The sequence below is a fragment of the Chaetodon auriga genome, chromosome 2 (genome assembly GCF_051107435.1).
Source record: "Chaetodon auriga isolate fChaAug3 chromosome 2, fChaAug3.hap1, whole genome shotgun sequence".
Classification (NCBI taxonomy): Eukaryota; Metazoa; Chordata; class Actinopteri; order Chaetodontiformes; family Chaetodontidae; genus Chaetodon; species Chaetodon auriga.
Window position 1 is genome coordinate 30,034,833 of NC_135075.1, and position 22,701 is coordinate 30,057,533.

The 22,701-nt window shown below is 43.9% G+C and overlaps 2 protein-coding genes across 3 annotated transcripts; one reads left to right on the forward strand and one right to left on the reverse strand.

Annotated features, from left to right (window-relative positions):
* Positions 1–7,828: 7,828 nt before the first annotated feature.
* oser1 (oxidative stress responsive serine-rich 1) lies at positions 7,829–13,806 on the reverse strand. 2 transcript variants are annotated; one of them, XM_076746296.1, is made up of 4 exons: positions 13,234–13,806; positions 12,512–12,621; positions 10,751–10,867; positions 7,829–9,223 (listed from the first exon to the last, which is right to left on the reverse strand). In XM_076746296.1, exons 2-4 carry the CDS (start codon positions 12,586–12,588, stop codon positions 8,287–8,289), a joined length of 1,131 nt encoding a protein of 376 aa, XP_076602411.1. In that variant the 5' UTR covers positions 12,589–12,621; positions 13,234–13,806; the 3' UTR covers positions 7,829–8,286. The 2 variants fall into 2 exon arrangements, with proteins under 2 accessions (XP_076602411.1, XP_076602420.1); XM_076746305.1 differs by having other exon boundaries at positions 13,477–13,602.
* Positions 13,807–16,148: 2,342 nt separating this feature from the next.
* Positions 16,149–22,085, forward strand: manf (mesencephalic astrocyte-derived neurotrophic factor). The gene is made up of 4 exons (XM_076746319.1): positions 16,149–16,330; positions 17,817–17,944; positions 19,081–19,222; positions 20,002–22,085. Exons 1-4 carry the CDS (start codon positions 16,243–16,245, stop codon positions 20,184–20,186), a joined length of 543 nt encoding a protein of 180 aa, XP_076602434.1. The 5' UTR covers positions 16,149–16,242; the 3' UTR covers positions 20,187–22,085.
* The last annotated feature ends 616 nt before the right edge of the window (positions 22,086–22,701 follow it).

The following is a 22,701-nucleotide window of genomic DNA, read 5'->3' on the forward strand; positions in this document are numbered from 1 at the left end:
GAAACAAAGATAGTGAACATGGTAAATAAACATCAGCATGTTAGCACTGTCATTGTTAGCATGTTAGCATGATGTCAGCTGTTGTTTTAGAGTTCCATTTTCAGATCTCATCTTGGCTCTGGAAACTTTATCCTCCAGATATTCGCAGACACTTTGTGGATTAATTGAGACAATAATTAATCAATAATCAATTTGATTATTAGTCACAGTGACAGTGAAGCTGAGTTGAATCTGGTTCAAAGTTCATCAACTCAATGAAGCCAAGCTGAGATGAAGCTTTGGGTCATGTGACACCTTCAGCAGTGGTGCAGTGTAACTAAGTACATTTACTCAAATACTTTACTGAAGTACTGTGTGCAGGTACTTGTAGTTTACTCCGGTATTTCCATTTTATACATTCTACTTCTAGATTAAATTAATAAACTAATTAGACTAATTAGATTAGCTTCACCTTCACCAGCCACAACATAATAATCATATTGTGTATATATTATTCTGAACTGGGCCATTCTGCATAATGAGTACTTTTACTTTTGGTATTTTAAATATGCTAGTACTTGTGTACTTAGGCAAGATTTTGAATGCAGTATTTTTACTTTTTGTTTTTACTTTTGTTATTGTTTTTGTTATTTGTACACTGTGATATTGTTACTTTTCCTTAAAAGATCTGAGTACTTCTTCCACCACCGACCTGAAAAAGCCGGTTTCGCATGCGGCAGTAAATCTCTGAGGAAAATGGCCGAAGGCTGCACGCGTCACTCAGCGCTCTACTTTATGACGACGAGCTTCTTTAACCTCACACGTCAAAACAACTCGCTAATGATCGGAGCTAAATCACGTCAGGTGTTCTGGAAACATGTTTCTTATTGACTAACAACACAAACCTAATTTCTTTGGGTCCCAGGCCTCATCATGAGGCTTTAACACAGGCTTTCATCTGTCTCATGACGTCTCTGTCAGGACGTCTTTGTCTCTCAGCAGCACCTTGTCTCTCTTTGTCGCTCTCTCTGGTAACCGTATCCCTCCGCCTCTTTTCATCTGTCATGTTACAGGAACTCGATCTGTCGTCCTGCATTCCTGCAAACAAAAGGAAGGAGGTGTTAGAACGGGAGGAAGACGAGGGAGGCAAAGAAAAGCAGGAGTCACTTCAGCTTTGTGCAGAACCAGAGGTGGAATGTAACTAAGTACATTTACTCAAGTACTGTGCTGAAGTACAAATTCCAGGAACTTGACTCGAGTCTTTTCTGCTCCATTTTCTACTGATCAAATGACAAATTAATCGGCTATTTTGCTTTTGCCAAGCATTTAACGGAGCAGTTTGTCAGATTTACGGGGATCAATTAGCAGAATATGGCAGAAATGAAGAGCCATAATTCTGTTTTTATTAGTGTTTAATCACCTGGAAATAAGAATCATTGTGTTTTCTTCACTTTAGAATAAGTCTTTATATCTACAGAGGGGTCAGGTCCACCATATTGCACCGACATTTCTACAGGAGCCAGAATGGACAAACCAAACACTGAGAGGTGAGGTGAGGTGAGGGATGTTCAGCTGGATGCAGTCTGCAGCCTCTCTGCTGGATGCCACTAAATCCTCCACAGTGGACCTTTAAATCATTTCTCCTGTGAATCATCTGATGTTTGATCTTCTCACATGTTTGATTTGCTGCTTTTCCTCTCAGTGATCTCAATGATCTGAATGTGTTTGGAATAATGTGGAGCTTTGGACTGTTTGGACCAAACAAACATGGTGAAGGTGTCACTTTGGGCTCATTGCCACCACATTTCTCACTGTTTTCACAATGTTTCCAAAGCAAACGATCGATCGATTGATGGAGAAATGATCAGCAGATTGATCCAGAAAGAAAAGGATCATTCGTTTCAGTCCAACACAAAAACAGTTCATATGAGCTCTTGTAGAAGAAACAAATATCTTTGATTCATAAATTTGTCCAATCAATGTGGTTTTATATGACGCACTGTTTAGTTCGGGGCGCTAACAGAGCGATATCCAAGCAGGAGATGGGTGTTTGGATTTCAGCTGGAAAAACTTTATTTACATTTCCAAAGAATGTGTTTGAGGTCGAGTCCATTCATGAAACTTTTATCCTCATCCTGATCAAACACGAGGTGAAAAGACTCGACACTGACGGTTCAGTTTCACTGTAGCTTTAACTGTCTGGAGCAGAAGAGAAATCTGATTTACAGTAAACAGGTTACATGAGTGCATGTAGACCAGTTCTCAGACGACCTGCTGAACCTGGTTTCTCTGGGTAACCTGCTCTCTTAAGCATGTGAACGCACTGCAGCACCACGTTTGTTTTTACGCTCAGAGAGAAAAGACTCTGAACATCACAATGTAGAACAGCAAAGACTGTGTATTAAAACCCGCGTTAAACCATCTTTTGGAGTCTTTTGTGAGACTCTTTGGTTTTTCAGACCTGAATGAAGAAACTTCCTTTCTGTGAAACATTTAATTCAATGCAGAAAATGTTTGTTCTGCATGTTCTTCACTTGATTTACTTTTCAGTTTCTGAGGTTTTGCTTTTGGGCTTTTCTCTGAGTGAAGCTCATTATCTCCCACCTGTTGTCCCAATTATCCAATCAGGACACGCTCCTGAATGAAGGCATAAAAAGCTCAGCACTGTTTGAAGCCTGATGGAGAAACCAGGCAGCTTCTGAGCAGCTTCATCAACATGTGACTGATAAAAAACTAACTGTGATGGCTCCTCTGCATGTCTGAAGGTCCTGACGTGACCTGAGGAGATCACCTCATATGAAGAGTGAAGGAGAGCGTGAACACATGAGTGCTTGAGTCTGTTTTCTGTTTGCAGAATGTGAAACAGGCCTTTTGTGATGGACGGCCGCTCCCTCTGCTTTTCTTTCATGTCTCTTATTTCTTCACTCGCAGCCAGAAACAACCTCTGACACACACTCGAACACACACACAGGCCATTTGTTTCGCTCTGTTTGTGAGTGTGTTGTGAACACTGGGATTGTGAAATGTGTGTTGGGTAAAGTGGAGGAGGAGAAAAGGACGCAGTGACCAGCGAACATTTAGCAGCGTGTTGTTGTTTGTCCACATGAAGTTTGATCAACAGGATGGATTTATAGATAAAGGAAACAAACATCCTGTTTGTTACGCAGACTTTCAGTGACTGACAGGCTGACGTGTGGGCGGTGATTTATTATTGAGAAAACATGTGAGTGACTCGACACCGAGCTGAGCTCTGAGTGAGCTTTAACACGCCACCAAAGGATTTATGGAAAAATACTTTGTGCAGGTTATTCAGGACTTTGCTCAGCAGAGGAGGAAAAGAGCAAAGAGAGAGTCTGAGAGAAGTGAAGAAGAGGAGCAGGATGGAGGCTGCAGAGGGCGGTCCACACGGCTGATGAGTCACAGCTGAGCAGGCAGGTGATTGGATCAGGTGGTCTGAGCTCAGGCAGGTGAACAAAATAAGAAAACAAGATTATTGTGAATTAATGGCGTCACATTCTGATAAATGAGACGTTCAGTGAGCTGCGTCATCACGTTTAAAGACTCTTTGTCTGAGGGGAACAGTCTCGGCTTCTTCTCACCAGTGAAGCTTCGGACGGAGGACGTGAGCGCGGCGGTTTGGTTTCGATGGTGGATCCCCGACAGCTTCAGACTCAGCAGACAAACAGCAGCTGCAGGAAATCGAGTTCAGCTGCAGACTCAGATTATCAGTCAGGTGTTTTCCTGCTTTCCTGACTGTAAATGTGTCTTTGTGTCTGAAATTAACAAGACGAGTGGTATCATAAAATACCCAGAGCCCAAAGTGACACACATAAGGCCACAAATACAAACATATACCAATTACATTTTACATACAACATTTAGACATGCATATTTTTACATTTTCTATTCATCTGATGGTAGAAATGAGCAGGAAACTGTGTGTTTAGTCAGAATTTTGCTTTAAATACATTTGGTTTTAATGTTTTTCACAGAGCAAGAAATTTCTGGATTTACAATTGAAATATTAAGATAAATATCAGAAATAATTTAGAAGAAATATTTTCTACAGTCGAATGAATGCGGAATTTATTTCAGATTTCTTTTATCCCATTTCTGTAAATATCAACAGATAATTTTAGGTTTTCCCTCCTCCACCCCTCCTCTCATCCTCCATAAATCCTCCACCTTAGAGAGAAGTTTATTTTCATCATCATCATCATCATCATCATCACCATCCAGTCGTATCATTCTGGTTTTGTGAGCAGCATAAACACACTAACATTTCATTATGCAACCCTGTGTTGTAGCCTGAAAATAACTGAACCTTGTACCCTGTAAACATCAGCATGTTAGCATTGTGACTGTGGGCCTGTTAGCATGCTGTTGTTAGCATTTAGCTCAAAGCAGCGCTGTCCTCAGTCCAGCCTCACAGGGCTGCTGGCACGGCTGCAGACTGTTTGAAATAAACAGTTTTCCCTCTCAGTGAATGTTTGAGAAGACGCTGAAAAACGTGTAAATGAGACGAGCGATGCTGCAGAGCGTCTTCTGCTCTCTGCAGGCTGCACAAAGCTTCACTCTGTGGTTGTTGTTTGTGGAGTTTGTTTTCTGGGAGATATTTGTTTGTGGTCATTGTTCAGCGTGGGCCACCACAGCAGCTTCCTGCCATGATCTCTGTTTCCGAAGCTTCGCGTCTGACTCAAACCTCAAATTATCTTCCTCTCCAGAGGGAGCTTCTTGTTCCCACAGTCTGATTGAATCTGAGTGTCGGTTCCTTTTCTGAGGAACTGCTGATTAAGAAGCTTGTAAACAAACCCTCAGTCACTTTTTACCACATTTAACTTTTCACCCACAGACACAGAAGAGGCTGCAGCTGTCACCCTTTCCTCCCTCCACCCTCTCTGACAATATTTCTGGTTTCATTGGTTTTAATGGCGGCAGTCAGAATTGTCTTTGCTCCACTTTGAGTGTTTCAGTTTGTGACCAAAGCTAATGTCATTCCCTTCAGCCTCAGCTGTGCTTTGTATTTTGGGCCAATTAGCAATATTAGCATGCTAATGGTCAACATGGTGAACATCACACCTGCCGAACATCAACATGTTAGCATGCTGACGTTAGCACTTGGGGACAGCAGCACAGTGTGTGTATGTGTGTTCAGAGGCTTTTTACAGCTTTTATTCTGAAAGCGACGCTCTGAGAGCAGAAAGTTTGTGTCAACAAGCTGAAAGTCACTTTAAAGCTGCGTAAGGTGAGACGTGCTGGAGGTGATGATGAATCTCTGCGGGTTTGTTTCAGTCATTGATTCTTTTTCATTCTACAATTATTGATTAGAATCATTTTACCTTCATCGAGAACTTCAGCGCTTTGAAGAAGATGTGATGACTGAGTCATTAGTTACTCTGCAGATTCACAATAATACAAAGTACAATCAACAGTATGACGTAGTTTCAGACGTGTATAAGGCTTCACTGACTGCTGGGTATGGTAGTGAAGGAAGTAATCAGATACTTTCCTGAAGTAAAAATACTAATACCACACTGGAAAAATACTCTGTTAACAGTCCTGCATTCAAATCTTACTGAAGTAAAAGTATGTAATCAGGAAAATGTATTTTAATTAAGTAAACGTACTTAAAACAGTAAATAAGCACAAAGTCATTCATGTAAATTCTGGCTGTTGAGTTCATTTTGCAGGGATTTCTGCTGTTACTGAAGTAAAACACATCAGTACTTCTTCCTCCACTACTTCTCTTCTTGTCTCCAGATAACTTTGTGTTCAGTGAGAAGTGATGACGCTGACGATGATGATGAAGAAAGACAGAAAGTGACTGAGGGAGAGGAACGCTCAGATTGTGAAATCACTGTAAACAAACATGGCTGCACTGAGCACAGCTGTGTTTTTGGACTCCATGTTCCCTTTGTGCAGCTCTGCCGGTCCAGAACAGCCCGCTGGCTCTCGTCCTTTCACTGCGGGCTGCTCGGCTGCTGATGGACGGATCCTTTTCATCCCTGGGCCCTCAGGAACAGAGACACGCCCTGCTGGATCCTTCCATGTTGGTGTCACGCAGAAAGTCGAGGCTCAGAGCTCACAGAGCAAACAAGAGCAGAGGCTGCCCCCTGGCGGCCAGGTGTGACTGCTGCGCTCCAACAGGTCTGAAAGAGAAAATCGTTCACCTCCACTCATACACTTATTCACTTAAACTGAACACCTGCGCTCAACACCGGGCCAAAAATATTACTTTAAGATCCCTCAAGATTCTATTATTTCCCTTATTTTCCTTATTTATGCATCGACTGCAGAGGAAGAAGTACATCGTTTACTTCAGTAAAAGTAGCAGTACTCAGTTGCAGGTGAGAAGTACTGGATTCAGCATTTCACTATTAGAAACAACTTAAAGCAGTAAGAATAAAAGTACATGCAGAACCATCAATGAACATATTTTTGGATTATAATTTGACTTTAATGCTGCAGCTGGTAAAGGTGGAGCTCATTTGAAGTAGTTCATGTACTGTTGGATTACTCAGTGCAAAACAACACCTCATGGTGTGTTTGTTAATCACTGTACTCTGTAAATTAACCAGTACAGCTATCAGATAAATGTTGTGGAGTAGAAGTTTAAAGTAAAATACTCTCATAAAGTACAAGTACCTAAAAACTACCCTTAAGCACTGTACTCCATCACATTCCAACACTGGTGTACTGTAGGTATTAGACATGTTTAAAGTTCTTTAGGACTCCAGCCAAAGTAACCTTTAGAAGAAAATAAGTAAAAGACAACAGAGCAGATGGACGTTAAAAATGGCTGATTTTCACCTTCAGGAACTGGAAGAGAAATCAAACGCGGACCAATGAACGGACCAGTGTCATCCTCTAGTTAACTCTGTGATCGGTGTTGGACAGAAACATTTCACACGTGATAGAAAAACAGAATAAAGAGAATTTATATTTTCTTCTGAAAGCAAAGATCTTTGATGTGGTTGAGTGAAGAACAGCTGAGAGGAAGTCGTGTTGTTTCCTGCCTGAAAATTCAGTTTGAATGAACGTTTCCCCAGAAAGACTCAGACAGACTGAAAGTACCTGAAAGTACCTGAAGTACGTCGAGCATTTTAAAGAAGACGTCAAGGGTTCATTTTCATGGAACGACAGCATGTATGTCACACGTCCTCCATCGTCCCGTCAGCGAGGCCTGCAGGGACGAAGACATGGAGCCTGAACGGAGTTCCACCAAAGACGCTTTAAAGAGTCGACTGTGAGGTGAAAACAGGTTGCGAGAGGAACCTTTGATGGCAGCGTTTGACCTTTAACTGCTCCAGTCTTACTTTTAATCATGACCAACAACAAGTACTCCTCTAAGCTGTGACACTGAAGAGCAGAGGGTTAATTTGCAGCCACAGGTGAGCAGGTGAGACTTCAGGAGGACGAGTGGGTTCGATGGACCGTGGAGGTTAAACTCTCCATGATCCTCTACAACATTTCAAGTTAGATTTTTTATTGTGAAACATGTTCAACCCTGATTCCAGAACAGCTGGGACGCTGTGGAAAACACAAATGAAGCAGAACGTGATGGTTTGCTAATTGTTTTTTTAATTAACTCACCTGAAAACAGCTCAGAGTCAATATATTCAATGTTCTTCCTCATCAGCTTCATTGATTTCTGTAAATATCTGCTTATTGTGAATCTGATGCTGCAACACATTTTACAGACTGGGATAGATATGGAACACTCCAAAAACACCTGTTTGGAACATTCCACAGGTAGACAGGTACATTGGCAACAGGTGATCTTCATGTTTTCATCAAACCAGGACGAGCTGCTGTGAGTTACTGCGACTGAAGAGACGACGACAAACGCTCCAAGAAACACAGTTTGCTTCTTTATTGAGTGAAATGAAATCCAGACAGGTGACGTTCAGGGTCAAACAGCACAAACACTTGGCATGACAGGTTCGCACGCTCCTACCGTCACCTCCGCCTGCACCAAGAGCTTTGGCAACTTCACCGATCAACTGAAAACTAAACTCAAACGCAGCACAGAGGAGGAGGGCGAGAGGCAAAACTAATGAGAAGTATTTGGTGGTAATATGTTTCTCTCAGTTCTAGTAAAACGAGGGGGGGTCGAACAGAGGGCGGGGACAATGGACACATTTCAACCTGGGTTAAAATCAGTTAACGTTGTATAATTAAGTTACAACTTTCATGCCTGATCGTTCTTCTACCCACTACTGACATTCCTCAGAGGCGCCTGCTCCCTCAACACAAACAGCCTCTTAATCATTTCCTCACGACGTTAGAATATTTCTTTTGATCTTTTTAAGTGTACATCATCTCAGCCATGTGTGACATCTTCTTGGGGATGTAGAGATAATACTCCATGTAGCCGGAAAGGTCCTCTATCGTGATGTCGTCGACGTAGGCCCGCGCCTGCTCCGAGCACGAGCGAGGGGAGCCCGACGACAGCGACGAAGGCGACGATGCCGCAGCAGCGTTACTGTTGGCACTGAGAGTTCTGGGAGCGTCCTCGTGGCTCGGCAGGCTCCTATCGCGCTCTGAGATGACGCTGCGCAGCCCCGTGAAGGAGTACACCTCCACGCCATTCCAGCCCTGATGGTTGGACTGGCACTGGCACTGAGATTCGGCCCCCTGCCTGCTCTCCTGCTGGGAATCTGAACTCTTCCTCCAGGCACAGGAGCAGGGGACGTGGGGGCCCTCTGCCGAGCCGCTGCTGTGGAGCTCTGATAAAGACCGGAAGTCAGAGGCCTCTGCGGGTCCCGATATCCGAGGCGCTCCCGCTCCAGACTCTGCTCCGTCACAGGCACTTTTCTCCGGGCCGCTCTCCTCGCTCGACTGGCCGTCTCCGGAGCTTCCTCCATCCCGCCTGGTTGACGCTGCAACAGTAGTAATAACAGCGGGGATCTCTTGTGAGGAAACCACAGCGCCAACGCGTGTCTCATACCCAGCACGAGATCCGAAAACCAAAGGGGAGATGTGGCCGGGAGCGCCCGAGGAGGGGAGCTCTTTCTGGGCCGGGACAGCCACAGAGGAGGCTGTTCTTCCATCGACGGCAGGACGGGGCTCCACGGGCTCCGGCACGGCCAGGCGCTGGTGCTTCAGGCAGCCACTAGGGGTCGACAGCGCAGACGCCGCAGTGCTGCTGCAGTAGGTGAACTTTGGAGGGTGGAGGATGGGAGACTTGGACCTGCGACGCCGCTGAGTTCTGGAAGCTCCTCTCGAAGTTTTCCTCATACAGCTAAAGATGGAGGGAGGAGAAAGCAGAGGAGGGACGATGAGGAGGAACAACATGAAACATGCGGTGAAAAAGAAATCTATGGAGCGAATCAGACTACACCTGCACTAAGCTGTCTGATTTTCAAACAAACTGGAAATGCTACTGCGGCATTCTCATGTAGAAAATCCACAAAAGGCTGATTCTGCAGAGACCTCCACCCACAGTGAAACACCAGAACAACAGCATCTCATCTTCATCCTCTTTTCTGTTTGCAGACAACAAAACTGCATCAGAGCCAACGTCCGACGAGCGGGAGAGAGACCAGCCGTCAAAATCATGACAGTCACAACATCGTCGGACAAAATCAGCATCAAACAGATCGATGACGACACCAGCGTGAAGGTCGCCTCTGACTTTCTGACCATATGACTCCAACGTAATAACATTTCCATTGGAGCTGTCAAAACTGACCAAAAAGGACTTTTGACTATTCTTTCTAAAAACACACAGACGGGTTTGAACCATCTGCATATCTGTTTTTACTCATTATGTCCATAAGAGAGCAAACCAAAACAACAAGAGACGTACGACCAGTGCAGACATATTTACTTCAACTTAAACATCCAAATCTACTTCCCTGCACACGACAAAATAAACTAAATAATGTCATCCACTGTAAACGTCGCTCAGAGAGATCAAATGAACGATTTCTGATTATTATCCGAAATCCTCGTTCTATGAAGGTTCAGTAACATTCACACCAGCAGCGCCTCTGGACTGAGTCCAAAGTATTTCCAGGCGAGACTTTTCTTTTCTCGGCATATATTAATTCCACCTTAAGAAGCAGACTCTGCCAGCGTCTGTCAGCGGGTGTGTCTGCTCATTAACAGCTCATAGGTCAGTTTTTACAGCATGCAAAAGCCTTTACAGCGTATTTATAGTACATACCTATGAGCAATGACTTCTTAATTACATGCTGCCAGTTTTATCAGCAGCTGCATATAAAATGATCTTTTCTGTGTTAAAGGACTTTGTGTTTCTTATTTTACCATTTAAAGCTACAAATCAGATGATGTTAATGTATAAAGTGTTCAAATGTTGTGCAGCATTTTCATCACAATCTGTGTCTAAAACGTAATATGAGCTACTAAACGTTTCACGTATTGGATCAATAGTCTGGTTTCTCCACATTTAGCATTTATCTTTCCCAAAACCTTCAGCAGCCAGGCCACAAAGACTTCCTGTTGGCACAGAAAAGGTCCTGCTGGGCTGAAGCTTTGACATCGGCAGGTTAAGAAAGGTCGAGAGGTCTGAGCTGTTTGAAGCTGAGCGGCAGAACAAAACCTGTTTGCATCTGCTTGAACTGAATCAAAAAGTCACAGTTTTCAGCAAAACAGCACAATTACAATAACAAGAACATGGTTTTAGAGTCGGTGGTGTAAGAAAAGGTCCACAGAGCTCCCTGCAGTCTAAACGCAGCCTGAAAATCAAACCTTCAGCTCATGAGACGACACGTCCACCGCCTGAGCTGCGACCTCCTTGACTCACCCGTGCCAGTTATCCTTCGGGCAGCCGAGTTTGGGCTTCGCTCCGCCAGCGTCGAGACAAACGCGTGATGCTACTCTGGGAGCCAACGCCTCCGAAACGCTCACAGCTCCAGGCAAACTGAAAGGAAGACAGACACAAACACACTTTCAACAGCTGTATCAGCTGCAAACCAACGAGTCCTCAGCATCAACATGTGCACTTCAAACCTAAATACGACTATAAACTGTTGGCAGGCCGCTAAGGCGCCGATCGAACCACGAGGGAGATTTATTAAAGTGAAATTGATTGCATGAGGCAGAAGCATGTCCTCTGTTTTTCCAAAGCCAATAACAGCACGGAACAGAAATGCCATCTGATTTCTGATGAAACTGAACTAAATACGATTTAGAAGTTTGAGTTTTGTAGATTTTAAGTGTATTCGTCCTGAAGCCTCCTGTGCAACTTCTTCAGCTCTACGCTCACTGTGACACAAACAATCACTGATAAACAGTCTATTAATGTCTACAAAGTTTTATCCAGAAAGTTATGGCAGTGCACCGGTTGTTGTTTATCAGCTGTACAACGCTAGCTGGATTAGCCCAGTTAGCTCAGTTAGTTTATGCTATGTTGCTGCCTCTGATACAAATGAGAAACCAGAGCTGGAGGATCTCCCATGACATCCCATCCCATCTAGATCCACTGGACCGGAGCATTATGGTTTCCTAGTTAATTACAGCGAAAACTGACAAAAATCAGTGTCAAACTGTGACATCTTTTGACTGAAGCTGAGTCTGTTTGTGTAAACGCTTCAGACGTGTCATTTATGACAGCACGGCCTGAACGTGTCGATCAGCAGAACAAGGCAAAGAGCGTGGAGGGCGAGTCCATCTCCCTGCTGTCTTCAGGCAGCTTCTCGATGCAGATTCAGACCAAAGCAACAACTAACGCTGAAGGAACGTTTACCTCTGTGGACGTGCGACCACGAGCGTCAGAGAGAACACAGGATTTAAGCACATGGTCAAAATGTTTGAGCTCCACTAAAACATGCCTTCAGTAAGTCAGTCTGTCGTGCTGCTCTGTATAAACAGGAATGATCAACAGTTCAGAGGATTACTGATATTTCTTACTCATTTCTGTCATTTATTTGTCTCAAACAATATGTCAGTATTTGACTCCCTGTTACAGTAAGAATGAAGGCCAATGAGCCACCGTTAAAGGTTTCCATTTTTCAAAAATAGACAATAAAAATGTCTCTTTCCCGTCTGTAAAACGGACCCAATCATCACCCCAAAACAAGGCACATGCCAAACTGTGAACTGTGTGAACTTGTACACCTCCAGAATGTAGCCTGTATCTAAATGGAGCTGGCTGATAGTTGTTTGAGCAAACCTCCACAGGGTGTTCAGATAGATTTCTTGGCATTTAAAAAAGCGTAATAATTCGCATTCAGTCCAGTCTTGAATGCAGGTTTACATTCTAGATGCTGCCACACAGACTGTGGTTTGGCGACATCAGCCTACGAGCTGGATCAGTCAATAATGACGCCTCACTACTGTCACACAATGAAGAGTCGGTCACGAGCTCAGTGCCTTTTCCTACGAAGAATAAAATAACGTGGGTGGGGGGGGGGGTATTGATGTCAGAGTGAGTAATATCTACCACGATGGCAACAGCCAGCGCATACAACATGAAGTAACAACAAACGAGCATTTTACTCGTTATAACAGCAGTGGAGTGAAGGCGCGTGTGGTTTGGTCCGTCAGGTAGCTGTTTGTTTTTTACCTCTCAGCATCAACCCTCAGCTTCTTAAAGGCCGTCTGCAGCGTCTCCTCTTCGCTGTCCTTCCCTCCTGCCTCCATGGTGGGAGGAGGCCGTTCTGACCAGCCACCCAGCTGAAACACAAACACACAGCAGTCTTCATCTCTGAAGTATGGATCATCACACAGCTGTGAGCTACTGCTTTGCTGACCAACCTTTCAGGTTACATCTGCAGTGCAACCCAATATTTTCTAATCTCAAAAGTTTCCACGACATACGACCCAAATATTAAGGCAGCATTTACAGACAATAAAGCCTAAAATTCATCCCAGATAAGAAAACTGTATTAGTAAATACATTAACAAAGACAAGCTGTCTGACATGTTGTCTAAGTCACTACCTCTTCAGTCTAATGGGCATCATGCGGATGATAAACTGAACCACAAAGTGTTTCTGGAGCTAAAAACACGAGTTGTGACTTAAATTAGTAGAAACTGGGCAGACATGATGTTGAGAGTTTACCACACATTTGTATGACCTGTTCGACTTACACTCAACAAAACCACAGGGACAACAGAGGCGACCACCGCTCATAAACAGAGGACTTCTCAGCTCTCCCACCCTGCTGGCTAATGCTAGCAAGTTTCTTTAGCTGCTAAGCTAACTGGCTAACTGGTCATAGGACGTCGTTTTGATCGGTTCTGAACCGTTCACAAACATTTTCAAACACTACAGGTGATACTCACGGTTCAGGGCTTCCTGATCGCAGTAAAGAGAGATATACCCAGGGCATAAAGGGTTCTTCCCTGGCAACAGGCCCTCGGACGTGGACTAGCCAGCGAGGCTAGCGAAAGCTGAAGCAAGCTAGGCTGACGGACAGGCTAGCTGTCGCTAGCTTGAAGGGCTAGCTGTCTCCGCGAAAACACGACCTGCGCCTTCGCTAAAACACTGCGCATGGATGTCTGGACCGGGACCACGAAGTCACTCACGGCAGATTATCGACGGTGAATAACACCTGAGACCAGCAGCGTGGACGGAGCGGACAGCTCACCGCAGACTTTTCTCTCCTCTGCCTTGTTTACAGTCGAACAGTCGCAGTGACTCTGCAACAACGCGCAGCGCCGCTGACGTCACCGGCCAAAAAAAACCTCTGCCTGACGTCACTCTGCTGTTTGTACCGTTTCTGTAAAAAAACATCGAACTTTAACTTTATTATCTGACACAGAGGCCTCACTGGACACGGTTCGGTCCAGTAACACTAAAGTCTTTTCACGTTAATGTGACACGGTTCGCAGGCCACGCGCGTGAAGCGTGTGAATGATCACAGAGTGACGTCACTGTTATATAACATTGATCCGGAGCTGCTGCTGGAGAACAAAGCTGGCACAGAACATCAGATCCATATGAGAACTTCTCTCCTCTCACAGGCTCCAACCACAATGAATCACCACTGAGAAATGTAATCCAGTAATCCAAAGCCAGACGGTACATTTACTCGAGTACTGTGCTTCAGTACAGTTTTTAGGTACTTTGCTGGAGGATTTCCATTTTGTCCTTATGCTATGTCTACTCCATTCACGAGGAAGTATCACCTTTTTACTCTATTTGATGGCTGTAGTTACCAGATGCTTTACAGATTCAAATACATTATGATTTCATCAGAACATAAAGTCATTAAAATGAGCTCCACTTCTACCAGCTGCAACATGAATGCATCAGTAATTATAATCAAATGATTATTCTGATTTGGGCCATTATGCATAATGAGTACTTTTGCTACTTTTTAAGTATATTTTAATGCTGATACCTTTGTACTCTTACTTAATTGTGAATGGAGGGCTGCTACTTACTACAAAGTATTTCTACACTGAGGTCTTGTTACTTTTACTCAAGTCTGTCCAGACTCAGCTTGTCCTAATTAGCTGACTCTTACCGAGCTCATTATTGCTGCCTGTCCTGTCCTGTGGTGGGACAGAGCCTGTTGCTGCAGGGGTGGATTACTGAACAGGCAACCAAGAGGTGAAAGGGCACAGTCATCTCTGTTATGAGGAGACGGAATTTGATTAAAGAGACATACATCATCTACTTTCACTCACTATTGACCTGCTGGAATCAAGAGCAACAAAGAAACACAGCAACCACGCCATCTCGTGGTAAAACAGGAAATCACAACATTAAGATTAAAAACAGAAGGAATAAATAAATAAAACAAACAAAGTAAATGTGACATCTTGCCATGATAACAATCAAATTTAATAAAGAAGAATGAAAATATCAGTATTGTCTGAAAGTAAAGAACTAAAGAAGAAATTTTGAAGGAAAACAGACTTCATGGCTCATGTCAGATATATTCTATTCTATTCTATTCTATTCTACCTGTGCTGTTGTTGACAAATCTGTATCAAAATGATCAATATCAGTATCGATCAGCTGAGCTGGCAGTTTGCTGTGAATGTTAGTGTTAAAAACCTGAGGATCATCAGAGGCTGCCGTCAGCTTCTGTGATACTGTTGAACGTCTTTGTTCTGTTTTGTGTTTGTTAATGCTCAGCGGGGGTAAAACTTAGACTTATCTTCAGCAGAGGAAACTTCAGGGGAGTCAAATGAGACTTTTTCACCAAGAAAACAACATTTTTATTCCTGCTCAGGCAGACTTATGGGGACACCGAGTTTGCATGATTACACCAAGATAACAACTTGACTGACTGGCTTCTCTGCTGCACCTGTATTGCACTTGGGGATAACCTACTTATTACTGCGCTTCTGTTCACATTTGATTTCATTTTATCGAAGCTTTCAAACCTCATTTTATCCTGACTGCTGGTTGTGATCTGAGTTTTACTGATTATTGTTTCTCTCTGTCATTCTAATGCTTCCCTTTGCCCGAGTAAAGCACTTTGACCTGCTCTCCAGTAAAGCTGCCCTGTCTTTCATGAGATGCTCTGGTAACTGTTTGTAGTGTTTGTAGTATTTTGTGATGTGTGCGCTGAAGTCAGGCAGGTTATTCTGCCTCCTGATATGAAACATCTGGAATAATTCATCACAGTGGCCTTGACAGCTGTAAAACCTTTGAAGAGCTGAAATGTATAACTCAAATTAAATATACATTCTTTCACCTTTTTGAAAAGTCACAGATGTGGACTCTTATCATAACTCTGTAAAAATTTTAGGACAGAAAAGAACAATAACGTCATGAGATGCTTCGTTGAATACAGTGATTAAACTTTGTGACTTTTAAGTTTAACCTTTTACGTTAGAAACATTTACCTGCTGCTGTTTTTCACGGATTTATTTTATATTTATGTGTACGTATTTGTTGCATTTCTTATTTTACTTCATTTCTAATGTGTACTCTCAGGCAGTAACGTTGAATGTACTTTGAGCTTTTGTTCTTCCAATTAAAAGACGGAAAATGGAAAACTACATTAAGAAGCAAAGTTCTTCTTTTCGTGCATGCAAATACTCTGAGCGCTCGGGCGGATGTGGCCCAATCAGAAGGCGCCAACTGGACGTTGTTCCCGGAATGTTCCGTCTTCGTCCAATCAGAGGAACATGCGTGGAGGACTACAGGAAGAGTCGGACCTCTTGGCCAATGAGGTGGCTGCACGGAATGACGTAGCGCCGGAAATACGTACTAGCTGGGACGGTTGCGTGCTCACTTTGCCGGTGTCTGTAGTGAAGCGGCGGCGGCTCGTGAGTACGAAGTGTTCCGTGTTAGCAGCGCTTCCAGACTAAATATCTGTTATTCGTGTCGAAATGTTGTGTTTACGGGGGTTGTCGGTGGCTCTCGCGCTCGCCCTGGTTCCCGGTTCTACGGAAGCCCTGAAGGAAGGAGAGTGTGAAGGTAGGTTTGACTGCTAGCTTCACTTAGCTCCATCGTGAATGGCTGCCTGCCTTCAGCAACTTTTACAGTCTCACAGTTAGCAGAGAGCTCCGGTCCAGAGCGCGAGCCGCCCGGCAGGTGTGGAGGTGTCCGGTAACGACGGAGCCTCGTTTTCAGCCGTAGAGTCTGTTCACTCATACTCGTGTCATTTCCACACCGTGTTCTTTAAGGAAAAACATTCTCTTAAACATCACAAAATCCTGGACTGGGTCTAAAAATCAGACCGGATCCAAAACCCGGACCAGTCCACCATCACCCGCATGTCAGGCTTCAGTTCAGGAGTAAACACATTAAATGATTTCTCAAATTAATCTTCCTCACTTCTCAACAAATACATGAAATACAAACCTCAGTTATGTGATGATAATTATAATATTACAGCTCAGATTAATCGGACTGTAATTTTCATTATCAATCAGTGAAATTAAGATTTTATGGTGACCAACAGTCCAAACCCTTCACAGTTTAAATAAACTACCATATGTGACAAAGAACAGCAGCAAACTGTCACATCTGAGCTGGAAAAAAGACTTGAATAATTAATTTTACGTCCTTTAATCAATCAATTAATCACCTACTGGTAATTAAACTGGTTTAATCTCCTCGTGTCAAAGCTCCACATGTGTTTTGGTGGTTATTCGTCCATTATTTGAAATATTTTATTTTTTTCCCACAGGAGTAAAGAGCTGAGAGAAACTTCCTGTGAACACACAAAAACAGAACGTTGTTGTTTGTAGATGTTGATGGTTTGATTGTTCCTCAGCAGAAAACTCACTGTTTGTATTCGCTGTAACAAAAAAAGCAGATCAGGTTTTTGCTGACGTCAAAATTAAGAAAAGATTTATGGCCGGTAAAAGTTTACCACCGGGTTTGTGTTCAGGACAGGAAATGATCAGCATCACCGTCCTGGTGTCTGTCCACAGCTGCTCCAGGTCCTTGTCTGTCCTTAGTGCCTGACGTGGATCAACAGCTGTTACTATATGATCATTTCTGTATAAGCTAATATAATTAAATTTCATCCACAAAGACTGAAAACCAACTCTCCCAGCAAAAATTCAAGATTCAGGATTCAGGATTGCTTTTATTGTCATTGAGCATGGACATGTCAATGAAATTTGCATTGCAACCCCTGTGTGAGAAAGAAAAGATAATAAAATAAGATAAGATAAAATAAAATAAGATGAACTCACAAATAAGATAAAATAAACTCACAGGACATAAAAAGTCAGCATTTGAAACGTATATACAATATACATAAAATGCAATAGTACTGTGTGTATACTTAAATGTTAAGTACACAGAAGATGCAGGTGAAGGTGGTCAGAGTGCAGTGTGCAAACAGATGTGTCCTCACAGTCTCTCCCTCCAATAGGTGGGAGTGACTGTGAGGACACATCTCCCAACTGCCTCTGAAGCTGTTTAATCAGAGTCTTCCTCTTCGTTTCAGTGTGTGTGACCTTCCTCGGGAGGTTTTACCAATCGCTTAAGGACAATAACGTAAACTTCAACAACGCAGACATCGAGACGGCCATCGTGAAGAGCTGCAAAGACGCCAAAGGCAAAGAAAACCGCTTTGTAAGTGAACTGCACATCAGGAGAGTCGGTCCTTCAGTGTCGTGTGTTTGGACTTTGGATGAGATGAAAAGTAAAAGTGAATGTATTTGTTATTTGTTTAAGAAGTGAAATGCTCCTCTGTGGCTGTGCTGGAGTTAAATGTTCATGCTACAGTTATTGTGGCTGAAAATCAGACACAGTGGAATTATCACGATGTTTGCTTCAGGTCTGAAACAGTGAAAGTGTGAGCTGCATGTTACAGCTTTGCTGGAAAGAACTGACATCAGATACTTTACATCTGGGCTCTGACCTGCTACGCACACCACCCGCCCACCTGCACGCCATCTCCACCATCTCCACCATCTCCACCATCTCCACCATCTCCATGACCTCTGACTGGAGCAGAACTGAAGCTGAGCTGTGAGGAAGAATATCTGTCTGGCATGAAAACTGAATGAATGTTAAGACTCAGCACCCACGAACCAGCTGCGCTTCTTCAGGAGGTCGAGTGGCTAATGTTAGCGTAGCAGCTGGAACTCGACACACAAGGGTCCAGTTTCACAGGTCCTGCATGTGTTTGACCAGTGAAAGGCGCTCCCTCGTGGTTTGTCAGAGTGACTCTGTACCATTAGACAGAAGCACCGCGTTGTGTTCATGCAGCACAAAGCAGCTCATGAGTTTCCATCTTTTCCTCAAAAGTGAAAAGGAGGCGCAGCGACCACACAGTAAAGACACGTCTCTGTCTTTGTTTTCTTTCTGCCTGTCTCTTGTTATGGGACACGACTTCCAAAGACGCTGACAACCAGACACTTTTCATGACGTCGGAAAGGATCAGTTCACTCACCGGCTTAAAATGAGGTCATGTAGCGCTGATGATGCAGGATTATGACATCACCAAAACCGTCCAATGAACGAGTGTCTTGCTTCTCTTGGTTTGTTTGTAAAAAGGCAGCATGAAGCAGACCAGCTCGTAAAGTCTGACCAAATGAACGACAGGGCTGTAAGTCTGCCGTGGTAGAGCCTCCATGTTCTTTGTTGGTGGTGTCTGGAGGGTGGGTGAGCCAGTGAAACAGAGGGAAACTGAAACCCACCCACAGACCCATCATGCGTGGTTGAACAGTCAAATCACCCGTCTTTCTCCCGTTTCACGTTTCTAGTGTTACTACATCGGGGCAACGAATGACGCAGCCACCAAGATGATCAACGAGGTGTCCAAGCCTCTCAGCTACCACGTCCCAGTGGACAAGATCTGCGAGAAACTCAAGAAGAAGGACAGCCAGATCTGCGAACTGAAATACGGTAAGGGAGAAAAAGCTCGGCCGTATTTCTATTTTTCCAAACCATAAGACCCAGAGTTACACCTGCACCACGTTCCACTCATTCACCAGACGCTTTTGTCCAAAACAACTTACAGCGCGTGCATTCAAACCACGGAGCAGCAGAGATGCACGTCGTGTGTGTCCTTTTCAGTGCTACGCTACAAACGCTTTTTGTTAGCGGCATAACCAGGTTGAGCTTTAGGTGGTGCCTACACAACAAGGCAGGCCTCCACCTGAGTGTCAGATGGGGGAAAGACAAGAATCGCTGGGTGTCCTCAGCAGAGCAGTAGTAGAAACCATGCGAGTGTATGACGTCTGTGTCTTTGTGTAGGTGTTTGGTGAGAAATAAATAATTGCTTAATTTCATTCATGGATGGAAGGCAATAATAAAAATTTACTTACACGAACTGAGCTGCCAGGGAGAATATTAGATTTGAGTCTGAGCCGCAGTGATGAGACACCCCTCGTTGTCCTCTGAGCTTCTTTGAGTAGCATGTAGACGCTTGCTGAGTCGCAGTGTTGATGGTTGTTGATAAAAGTGCATCAAAGCTGCTCTGTGCAGTTTCACTGTGAACAAACAGATCAAAACACACTGTGTGTATTCTGGAGGTCTCAGAAAACATTTCCGCTGTGCACGAGACAAACAAATCAGCTGCGGCTCATATTAAAAACAGCTCCCGAAGGAGTGACAAGCTCCGCCTTCAGGGATCACAGCAGCCGGGTCATGACTTTGTGTCTTTTGTTGTGTTTCTTGTGTAGACAAACAGCTGGACCTGAGCACAGTGGACCTGAAGAAGCTTAAAGTGAAGGACCTGAAGAAGATCCTGGAGGAGTGGGGCGAGTCCTGCAAAGGCTGCGCCGAAAAGTCCGACTTCATCCGCAAAATCACGGAGCTCATGCCCAAGTACGCCCCTTCAGCCGCCAAGGCACGGACAGAACTGTAACGAGGAGCCAAACATAGACAACCAACAACTTTGGACTTGACTTAGGAGGAAGAGGAGGAGGAGGATTTTGTCTGACTGTTTGTCTTGGTCTTATGGGTTTTGGAGGTGTACACTGATCTGGTAATGTTATGTTAAATGATGAAGGCTGAAGAAGACCTTTGCTGTTAAATCGAGTGTGAGGGGACGATCAGAGTGCACAGGAGCTGATTCAAGGAGCAGTTTGTCTGCTTGTGTAGTCAAAACATTTCACAGTACGTTGGCTAAACGTGGGACCTTTGGTTATATTCTCCAACCCAAGTAATCCGTTGATGCATTTTAATGGAAAAAACGAGTATCTGTGACTCTTCTGTCGCTGAGCAGGGAGCCGCCGTTCTGAAGCAAAGCGTGTTGGTCAGTGTGCAGCCTGCAGCTCGAACACATCGAACGTCTCCAGCCTCTGCAGACGCCAGCCGATAACACCTTAATGAAAGGACGCTGATTCATCAGAAAGTCATCGTGTTTGAAGAACGTGTTTAATGTCCTGTCGCGCTCCTCCAGCCTCAGCCTGATTTCCACGATGTGCCGCCGAGGACGAGTGAACGCGGACGCTGGTCTCTCTGAGACTTGAAGGCTCTCTGTCTTAGAACAGCGCCAACATGCCCACATGTCCATCCAAAGAGTCGTCAGTCTGTCCAGGCCCTGAAGACATCCCTGTCTAATGTGACCCCAGTGTAAGAGGCTGATCTGAAGTGAATATGCAGCTTCAGCTCTTTGAGTTAGTCAAAACAAGTCCATGTCCTCCAGCCTTTTTAGTATGAAATTCCCTTTTTATGTCAGTAATTCCCCGAAAGGAAGATGAGATGTATATTAAAGCTTCAGCGGAACATGAGAGCACATTTGTTCCTAATCACTGACATGCTAATTACAGACAGAGGAGATCTCTTACTGGCCTGATGAAGAGGAGTGACGAATACAGTGAACATGTGGGCATGTGAGGTCTGTACTAAGACAGACTGGAAGAGCATGAAGCCATCCTTTAAAACCTTGTGACCCCCCTCCCGCACAGGCGTTCAGAGAGTCGCTCATATTCCAGCCCAGGATCTCAGTCACGCGTTGTTCGGTTATTAAAAATCAAATTACCTCCTGGTTTTGTTTTTGTTCGTGACACTTTGCAGTTTCAGGCTTTTTGCAGGACGACAGCGTCCAGTCGTCCTCACACTTTTATGGAAACGGCCCCCAAACAGCAGATAATCGGCTTCTTCTGCAGATCCCACGTAGCAGACGCTCAGCTCGTCTTTGACGCAGAAGGTTCACCGATCCTTCTCTCAGCAGCGTAAGAAATATTTAGATATTTATTGCAGGTTTTTTTTAAGGATTTACCTTCTGTCATTTCTAAACGTGGTCTTTGTTCCTTGCTTTGCTTCGACTGAGAGGGTTTCTGTGCTGCTGCTCTGCACGTCGTCAGCTTTGTGTCTCAGCTCGTCTGTTGTTCACCTTCCACCTCCGAGCAGCGCTGGGATCAGCTGCACTGTCGTCCAATCAGGAGTTGGATAAGTGCTGAAATTTAAGATAAAAATAGAAAACTGACTGTGAGTGAACTGAAAACCTTTGTGTCACCAGTGTTCATGCTTCCTGAACGTGGAGGGAAACGCCACCTTTCTTCCCCCGCGTGCTGCAGTGACAGCTGAAACTGAACTCCACCACCTCACCCCCACCCTCACCCCGACCGTCGCCTCTTTCAGAAGGGATACATGTTTTATTGTTCGATGTAAGCAAACGGCGTGTACGTAAAAAAAACATAAAAGGTTTGTGATGCTTGATGGAAAATGAAAACATGCTGTTTCACATTAACCTTTCATGTAAAGCAGTCATTTGTTACAACTGTACTATTCTACTTTTTCATTAAAATATGAGGAAAGAGACGAGGGTGTGATTTCTCTTAGACGTGAGCTGAAATGTGCGAGCTGATCTTTCAGAATCGTCCGAGGACTCGTTCAGACATTTAAAATGTTTTGACGCGTTTATGTCAACAGCATGAAGGGTCCAGACGTCACCTGATGTCCTGAAAACCTGACAGAAAATGAACCAACATGAGCACAGTGTCAGTCATTAAGATGAACTTCAGTAGTCCCACGCTGGGGAAATTAAATAGTTACAGACAGCAAAGAACAAAAGAGCAAAGAAGATGCAAAAAAAAAAAAAAAAGAAAGAAAAAAGATACAGAATGAAAATCAACTATATATGGACATTTTTTTTGAAGGGTATGGGAATATTATTTCCATATTGTATCACGTGTGAGTCACATATAGATAATAATATGTGTTTATTTTGTACAATTACACAGTAGAAAAAATATCTGACAGTAAAACATTTGTTTGCACAGATGAAATGGAGACGAGTGAATGTTGATTGTGAGAGGAGCTCAGTCATGTCATAAAAACATGTCCAGGACTATAAACTGACCAGTGTGGAGAGAAGCTAAGTACACATACCGAAGTACAGTGTGAGGTGCTTGTACTTTACTTGATTATTTCCA